Consider the following 9,708-nt stretch of genomic DNA (forward strand, 5'->3'; position numbering starts at 1 on the left):
AAATGAATGATATTGTTTTAAGAGTAAGCTGCGACCTCCTTGGAAGTCAACGAACCATTATATGTTTACTCATAAAGGACTGCCTCGCATGTAAATGTAAACAAAATACAAGTTTTACTTTTTAAATGTTCCCGGAAAGCGGAAAGAAATACATCCCCTTTCTTTCTTTTTTTCCTTTCTTATTTTTCCACCCAGGGAACTAACAAAGAGCTTTTAAACTGAACTTGTCATCATCTTGCTTGTTTGCTCTGCTTTTTGTTTTGCTTTTGGATTCAAATGACAACTGAAATCTCGGCGCAGCATTATACTTCAATTAATTGAATCAGAAAATCAGTAAGAATTACTCATGCCGTGGTCCAGCGATAATGTTAAAAACCCTCGAACAAAGCAGAGAAAAGCAGCAAGGAAATCTACACAGGAAAAACTGAACTTTTGAATACCCTTGAATCTGATTGTGTTGAATCCACATAAATCATGTAAAATCCCGATAGCCAATTAAACCCTTTTGAACTCAAGTAGAGCATTTTGTGCGAACCCATTTCACTCGACTGTGGGCTATAATTGGAATAGCCTTTGAGTGCTGACAAGTGAGCCAGACAAAAGCCAAAGGCAAATGAGCCGGTAAAAGCTGCCACTCGAGTTTGAACTTCTGTTTGGATTCGCCTAGACAGGCAACAACCTGACAATGAACAGTAGGGAACTGAGAACTGGGAACCGAGAACTCAGAACTGAGAACTGGGTACTGCCAAGTGGGAGCTGCAAGGTGGGAATCCTGAAGTGGAGTGCCATTTGCGTCCGGGGCAAATGGGGGAAAAAAAGTAAGCCACAAGACCGCAGCTGTTGGTTCTTTGTGAAAGCGTTGCTGAATGTGAATGTCCCTCATTCACTCACCCGCATAAAGGACAATAGCCCCTGGGAAAAGCAGAGAACAAACGAGGACAAGTCACTGACCCATTTTCGGGGACATCACTAGGCGTAAAGATTTCTATCGGGGCTAAGCAAGCTTTTAAGGATATAATGGGATATTAAACCATTACCACGCGGAATAGTTGCAAACCCATAAACCCTATTTATATTATTTTTAAACCCATGTTCATATGTCAAATCCTTGCAAATTCCATCTTGGTCCAAATTCGAAGCCATTGCCTCGACTTTATTGAACACCAGATTTTTCCATTTGCACAAACCACAAATCTGTTCACCGTCTGGTACAATTTGAGAGATGGAGAATTTTCACAGTACTCGAGGAAAGGGCAGCATGAGGAGACGGGCGTCCAGGGACACATCGCCGGAGGGCATGTGTTCGCGTTGCTCCCCCGAGGTCGCTCGGGGATACCTGGACCCCATCACCATGGGCGGAGATCCGTCCAGTTGCTGTAGCTTGAGCATCAGGGTCGACATCTGGGGCAGTGATCCTTCGGCACTGTACCCCGCAGCCATAATATCAGCTGCATACTGATCAATATCCCGGCCCAGTTGCTCAACCACCGGCTGCACCACCGAATAGCGGCCATTGAGGCTACTAAAGAATCCCTGATGTGATCCGCCCTCGAGGACGTCGGTGACCACTGGGCGGATGCGCTGCAGCGGCAGCCTGTACACGTCGGCCACTCTTTCGGCCACCTCGTAACTGGTCGCCGGACGACCAAGCACCTTCAGCACCTCCAGCACCAGAGCCCCATTCTGCCTGCCCAGATTCGTGGGATTCATTCTGAATAATGCGACTGGATGGCGACGCTGCGCCTCCCTTACTGCGATCTTGGTCTCTGCTTTTGGTATTGCTAAAAATTAACAATGAATTTTTCAACGCTTTTGGCTTTTGCGTCGCTGGCGAAAAGGGAAATTCTAATATTTTGGTTGACAAAGACAATGAAAATGTAGTTTGTTCGGAAGTTTGTAACACACTAAAATCAGTGGCAAGAAATTTTGTGGTTCGAGATGAGAAGAGGGGGTTACTGGGATCTAGAGTTGGGACAAAGGTGCAAGTTTCTTAGGATCATCGTCGGATATAAAAAGATGATATGATGATACCAGAAATCCTTTTTAAAATTTCTTGTCAATTGAACAATGGAATAAATAGAATACATTTTTTATGGCACTGAGCTCTTTAGTAGAAAATTATAAGAAAGCTTTCTTTGTTTGGGATTTTAAGGAAACGTATACAACCGAAAAGGTTCCCTTTTTTGCATAGATTTTATCCTTGACAAATTATTCTACAACAACCCACACAAGACAAGAAATCCCATACCCAATACCAAAAGTCGGTTCCAATTTTCGTTGCCTCATCGTCTATTAAAGTTCGGGACACAAATGCGATTGGCGCCAAGAAACTCATAAAAAAGAGCTGGCTCAATGCCCCCCAACCACGCCCACATTTCGGACAGGAAAGAGGCGGTGGGTCGCCAAGTGGGTGGGTCACGCAATTGGCGACAGCTCGACTGTCTTCCTCCACCACTCTCCACACTGGGAAAAAAACCAAGTGCCTACTAAAGCATTATATTTAATAATATCCGGTATCGGGTAGCTTAACTTAACAATGTCTGAATTTACTGACGATTTTTCATCACCTCTAAATCGGACCATATCTTTCATTCCGTGTATTCATTCGGTATTTTTCTCTTTGTTTGTCTGAGTTAATCAAAAGCCTTGTGGGTCACATTGGGCACACACCACATTATGTCATTGCGCCAGAAGAAAGGGGGTTTTGTTGGGTCGTATGAGATGAAACACGAAAATTAAAGTCGAAAGAAAATGAAAAGTTAAGCGCCTATATCGATTTTTGTGTTGGCTGCTTTATCTATCAAAAGTCGCCACAACGCGAAGTTTGTTGGGGCAGGGAGGGAAATTGAAATCAGCAGAAAGTTGAGGAATGGGCAGGGTATCAAAACAACCGGCGAGGGTGGACTGCATCAGGTTTTCCTTTTCGCCATTTCGGGGGTGAGATGAATGACTCATCTTTGATACTATTTGAGGGTGGCCCGAAACATCCCACCATTTGTACAGCTTAATTACTCATAAATTCGAAAATAAAACCAAAATTGCGAACTTTGAGTAAGCGAAAGAATTCATAGTTTATAAAGTGTTGCACATGGCTGCCGGACAAGATCAAGGTTCCCGAGAACAAATGAACCATTTCAGTTTGAAATGCTGAAATTTCTCTTTCTTTTCCTTGTGCAAACTTGGCCAATGGCCAGGAAATTTATAATAGATATTGGAAGCAACAACATCTTGTAGTCCCATTCATAAACAGAATAATTAATTTTCTTCAAATTTTTGTTATTCCTTCCCCATTTTGCTTTAGTCAATATCAATGCTCACCTGATGCAATGCAATTGACACGTTTGTCCAAATTATCACAATATTTATCGGTTATATCACAACGTTTTGTGTTTATCTACTTAATTTTTTATTCGGAACGTTTCGTTGCGAGATGCAGAGCCACTTGATCGGTAATGAAGCTACGCAACTGCCTGGGATCATTTTTAAGGCATTTTTGTAACCACTGCCCACAAAGACAGATGACAAAGATACAATGAGTCCGGCCAGGTACACAAAAGCCAGGAACATTCCAACCACCTCACAACGTGAGAAGTTCGTCACAAACTGTTGATATACACAGAAAATCATAAAGGCAGCTCTAATTATAGATTTATAGATATTGTATCTACATGCAAGTTTTGTTTATTATCACTCTTCGATAAGAAAGCTCATTCTTGGCCACTTTCTAATAACATCGAACCAACAGAAGAAATGCTTTTCGACTTGGGCATGAAAGTCACGTAATTTGAATATATCGTTATTTTATTCGCTCGCCTTTATGTGACAATTGTAGATAGAAATATGTCACTGAAACGTGAAGAGTTTTCAGAAGGTTTTGAAGTTATTTTCTTGGAGTAACTCAATGGAAAATTTCAAACACATTCGTGCTGCATTTTATATTTTAAACTAATAAAGATCTTAATTCCCAATCGAGCTGCTTAACACCTGTGCGCTTCAGAACACTTGGCAAACGGATACAGCTGGGGCATAAAAAAATATGCAAATAGACAGCCGCGTGATTGATTTGAGCTCGTTGTTTTCTAATTTTGGCTCCTATGCCAATTGATCGACAGCCTCGCAGACGAATGAAAATTGTTAAAATTGCAGCAAATTGATTTATGAACACCAGGCAGACATTTGAGCAACGCGAACTACAATGCGGAAGCGCCATCGAGTTTTTACTTCGGGATTAGGGGCACTCACTACTGGCGGGAAAAATATAAAATTAAATAAAGAAACCATTCGACCAAGGGTGACAATTAAACCCACGTCTGTTGTCTGTGGCGCTTTTCTTTTCCCTTCGGCTGGTTTTCCTAGTTACAACAAGATGTGACAAGTGCAAAAACAATGAAAATAGATTTGATTGAATAAATCTTCTCGGCAGCATTTTGGTTGGCAGCCAACACTTAAACTGGGGGCATTGTTATAAATTTGTTACCGTATTTTATTTGGCACTAACGGACGTGGCTAAATAAATTACGTTTAATTAGCGGGCTATGGTCAAAGCGCTGACAGAGCAGCTTAGCTCACGATATTGCAATTAGGTATCGAATATATCGAGACACCCTGACCATATTTCACTTTCGCAATTTTCTAGTTAAATTAAGCATTAGGAACTTTGTGTGCTGTAAGAGACAACTAAGTTGGTGTATCTTTTGGCAAAGAGTTGCACGCATGGTGGTGCAGCATCAAGTGTAATCCGAGGCATACAGATATTCGAATAGACAGCAGCATTCGTTTAAACATTTTTCGCTATTCTTAGCCAAACAAAATTGGGTCAGCAAACGATGCGGTTGGCCAACTCGCAGCCACGAGCCAAACATTTCCCCATCATCGAGATTGAAGAAGATGCGGGGAAAATCTGCGAGGCGCCTTTAACTTTTTTCGCACAAACATATAAATAAATGTATACGTATGTTTATACACATACAAATAGCGAATTAATTGATTCTGAGTGTTTACTGCCCGATTTCAGTTTGGTTTCTTGCCCTACGCATGCAAAATCTCATGCTAAACGAATTTTAATGCAAAATCAATTTTATGACTTCAAATGACATCATCGCCGGAGGGAAAAAAGCAGGAGGAAGTAGGTGGATGTTCTCCGATTCAATATCCTTGCGGCACAGCAGCATCCTTTTGTGGATAATCCCTTTGAAACATCCCGTTGACATCATTCGCAGAAGACATTTTATAACAATTGTTTATTTCCAGAGAATATGTTGCAGAAGTAAAACTGGATGTTGGCGAGTTCTAGTTTGGAAAGCTTGTATATATATTTTTTCTAAAACTGCCCCATTTTCGTCCGTGGAACTTACTTCCTGCATACTGCAACTCATATTAAATTTAATACAAATATATGCCGCCTGCACAGGAAGAAAAAGGAAAACTAAACTGGGCGTGGCAAGCCCCACTCCTCAATCCGCCCTCTCACTTCGCTCCAGTTGCTCCGTCACAACTGGGATTGGGGTCACGCCCGGACGAAGTTCTCCTCGTGGAGAAACAAATTTAATAAACAACAAAATGTGCAAAAAATTTACATAAATATTGTAGTTTGTTGCGGGGTTTAATTGCACACTCAACTTACTTGTCTCAGTTGCTGTCGATGTCGTGTGGGCCTGTCATATATGCAGCATTAACTGGAAGCAAAGGAAATTTGATATATTTAGATCGAGTCGCGTTCAAATGCGTTTAGTATAAATAAGGGGTAAATTTATCGTCTCTAATTATGCCACCAACTGGATTTCAACTGGCAAATCAATGTTGAGGCCATTTAAATATATCGAGGCCTTCATTATAATCATGTGGGCTGTGCGAATATTTCAGTAAGCATCCAGAGCCAACAACAACTGAAAACCAATTTATAATTGTCTTGGGGCTTATGATGGATTTCAGATTGTGTCTGTGAGTCGCGTGGGCCACCAAGACAAAGAACTATGCAAAATATTAAACAAATGGGTTTGGCAAAGCAAACCGAAGTGCTAAATACACTTGAGAGATAATAGGTCTTGTGGGAAAGTATCTTTAACATCCCATAATAATCTGACAAATCTCATACAATGCGTTTAAAATTATTAGCCATGCTTAACAGGGCAATCAAAAGTCAATAAGAAAATATTTCTCATATGTATGCATATAAACAAAAGTGAGCTGAAGTCCAGCTGAATTTACCCGCATATTAAATGCGAAATATGGGCAAGTTCCGCACCGAAAATAGATTGAATGCGACAGATTGCAAGAACTATTTATTGCATGTTCAATTGCAATTGCAGACAAGGTAAACAAACAAAATCGCAGACGTAAACACCTGCTTAGGTAACGTTGGCTACCACATGGCAATTACCACATCCTTTTCGCTGTCGGTCCCCCTCCCAGATCCAAGTTCCCATTCCACCCAATCCCAGTCCCAATACCCATTCCTCGTGAATTTCGCACCGGACTCCAGACCCTCGCGAGCAGTTAAAACTGCAACCAGTTGGCAAAAACTACGTACGACTGGGCATTTATTCAAAGCAACAGCCCAGGCACGAAAATGGCATTAAACTCAGTGGAGACGAAGACGATGACGATGACGCTAGACGACGACTGACGATGAATAAAACACTTTGGGGTGTACTACTACGGCCCCAGCGGAAAATGCTGAGTATCCCCAGCCAAAACGGGCCACAGACAACTCGAAAAGGAAATGGCCAAAAAATAGAAAACCCAAACAGAAAATCACGTGGCCAACCGCACAGACGCAAAATTGGAGAAAATTGCAGTGGAGGTAGTGAAGAAGAAATGCCCTTTCATAAGTAATTAGTTAACAGGTTTATGTAATATTTATAAAAACAAATTATTAAATATTATAGTTTAAATGTTATTTAAGAAAGATGCATACTTTATTCCTAGCAAAACTGGCACTACTTATAAAAACATGTATACCATAAAATAGAATATACCTTGAGCTGAAGTTTTGCCGCTGCTGCAATGAATGAAATTAAATGTTGCCAATGGGGATAGACCGAACCATAATACAAAAAAAAAAAGAAAAACTGGCCAGAAATGCTAGTATGCAAACAATAACAACGGCCACATCGCAGCTCGTTTTCGTGTTGTTGTTAGCTGGTTTGGTTGGTTGGTTGGTTGGTTGGTTGGTTGCCGCAGCAGCCGTCAAAAGTTGCCAAACTTGGCCAAGTGTGCAACGGCAAGTGTTCGGTTATTCAGTTATTTTTATAGCCACCGCAGCAGCAACAGCAACAACAGCAGCAACTACAACTACTACGACAAGTGCAGCAAACTGTTGGCCAGGCTAAGGTGAAATATGATTGCAGGCTGGTTGGCCCCAAGACTCGAGCCTTAAGGAAAATGCTGAGCCAAGTTGTTGTTGTTACTGCATTTTGGCGCTTTCACTAGTTGCGCCGCCTTTTCAGACTTTTCCCCACGATGACGTTTTTGTGGCTCATACAGTTGGCCTATAACTCGAAGCTTTGGCATGGCGAATTTGGGCCCAATAAATGAATTTGTGCTGGTGGCCACAAAAATTCTATTCATCATGCTCGACCGCACCCAAAATTGTTTTACAAATGTTGTACATGGATAGGCAAATTTGCTGATGTTTGTTCTTTATTAGTGTAATGGAATTTTAAATAAATAAGAGAGGCGGTTTGCATATTTCGAAAAAAAGAGTTAGGTAGCAGTTTACATAGCATATAAAAATTAATAATGAATTCTTTTAACAACCCATTCATGGTTCGACCCTAGTATTATCGGATATGTGAGAAAACCCCACAAAATGCTATATGTTTATAGCCTATCCACTGCAAGCATCCAGCTTACAAAGTAAAATTTAGCCAGAGATGTGCCACACTTTCCGTTTCGTTCTACGCTAATCAATGTTTGCATTTTACTCCTACTGTGAGTAGGATTTACTTTACTTTGCCAGATTTATAAGGTAGTTTAACCCGTTGTAGTCTGTGTAGTCTATGGTGTGTTATAAAAGCCAAACAGGCGAAAACAAAAACCAAACAAAGACCAATACGGCAGACTTCAAGATAAAGTATCTGCGTATCTGAAGATGACCAATCTGAGATACGGCATCGTTCAGAGCTGCCAAGATAGATGGGTGACCTGACCTTTATACGCACTGCGATGCCATGGATACAAAAGAGAGACTGGCAGCCACAATGCCGGCCGTTAATCATCGGTTATATCATTGACCTCCCGAGAGATTGAGACTTCGGAGCTCCCCTCGCAAATTCGCTACATCAGCACTGACGCCCCTTTTCACCCCACCGCAGCATAATTAACATGTGAGCGATAAATGCAATTAGCGATTGCCTGCACTTAATTGCACTTTCATTGAGCAGAGTTCATTGCCGCATCTCGGCGCTTTTGTGTCAAATGTTGGGCCGTGTCAAACACAATATTCAATTTTCTTTTCGCCGCTCACCATTGAGTATCCCATAGATGCACAAAGGCAGAGCGGAGCCAACAAACAACTGCGCCACACAAAAAATAAACAAGCACAAGAAAACATACACATATCGAGATGGTTGCACTGCCAACGCAGAGGGTTTGGGTCGTGTACTTTGTTTAAAAATAACAGGAAAATAAGAAAATGTATCTGCCGGCGGTGCAGTTCTGCAATCCGAAAGATACGGGCCCACCCGAAGCACACGCACACACGCACACACACACACACACGCAGATGGCGGCGGGCTGGGTCTCCGACTTTAGTGTAAACACTCCGTCTAAACAAACGCCATTCAAGGATGAGGCACTGCAGCTTCTTCAAAGCGCTTCTGACCTTAATCAAGTTCCAACAACTCGCGATGGCGATATGCGTTTTAGTTGAAAAGACCAAAGACTGCATATGCGTACTTCTTTCAGGCTTAAGGAACTGGGGAAATATATTCAAAAACAAATGATTTTAAACTTAACATATCATCATTATACAATATCTATCTATCTATCTATCTGTTTTTCATTATAATATCATTAACATATTTAGCACGCCAAGTACATTGCACCGTAACTCAGTTCTTAGAATCTATAACTATATGTATCTCTCTATAATATATACAAATTTATAGATCCCGAGGCAGATTAACGTAAAGGATATCCCCAAAACATAGTTTCCTGACTGGACTAAGTTCAGCAGCACTGTAAAATCAGTTGTGACGGTATCACATGCACTTGGGGCACTTTTCTTGGTGATATTTTGGAACCACTCACGCAGAAAGTGGACACAGTAAGGCGTCGCCACGAGTGCCAAGGCCCGGGGTGGGAAATTGCAATTTGCACGCACTGCGAATTCTACTCCTGGCCACCTCGATGTCACCTGTCCCTGACTTTTTTTGCTTTTTTCGCTTTTTGCCTTCTGATGTCTCTTTGAGCGTGCGTGAAAAGTGCGGCGGCTATTAGGAAAATGTGTCGCTCGCAAAGGCAATGCGCCTATTTTTAGTGCATTGGCTCCGCAGCCACCTCGGTCTTCAAGTTGGCCATGAAAATGTTGAAAATGTATCTGCATCTTAATCTGCTGCCGCGGTTGCAGGTGTATGAACGAATGCATGTACAAAGTTGCTGGCGCACAGGTGAAAGTATTTAATTATGCGTCTGCCGCATGACAAATCTGTTGGTGTTGATGAATTGCCATTGCAATGCAAAACATCCTTGGCTAAATGTCGGCCT

General features: G+C 41.6%; 1 protein-coding gene across 1 annotated transcript; it reads right to left on the reverse strand.

The window, feature by feature from the left end:
* Nucleotides 1-1,115: 1,115 nt before the first annotated feature.
* On the reverse strand, nt 1,116-1,930 carry LOC6536462. Its single transcript, XM_002097007.3, has one exon. It carries the CDS (start codon nt 1,708-1,710, stop codon nt 1,234-1,236), a length of 477 nt encoding a protein of 158 aa, XP_002097043.1. The 5' UTR covers nt 1,711-1,930; the 3' UTR covers nt 1,116-1,233.
* Nucleotides 1,931-9,708: the final 7,778 nt, after the last annotated feature.

Source organism: Drosophila yakuba, chromosome 3R (genome assembly GCF_016746365.2).
Source record: "Drosophila yakuba strain Tai18E2 chromosome 3R, Prin_Dyak_Tai18E2_2.1, whole genome shotgun sequence".
In the NCBI taxonomy this organism is placed as follows: Eukaryota; Metazoa; Arthropoda; class Insecta; order Diptera; family Drosophilidae; genus Drosophila; species Drosophila yakuba.

Coding starts and splice junctions, on each gene's coding strand:
- LOC6536462 (XM_002097007.3), bottom strand. CDS start 1,710: ATGAATCCCACGAATCTGGGCAGGCAGAATGGGGCTCTGGTGCTGGAG.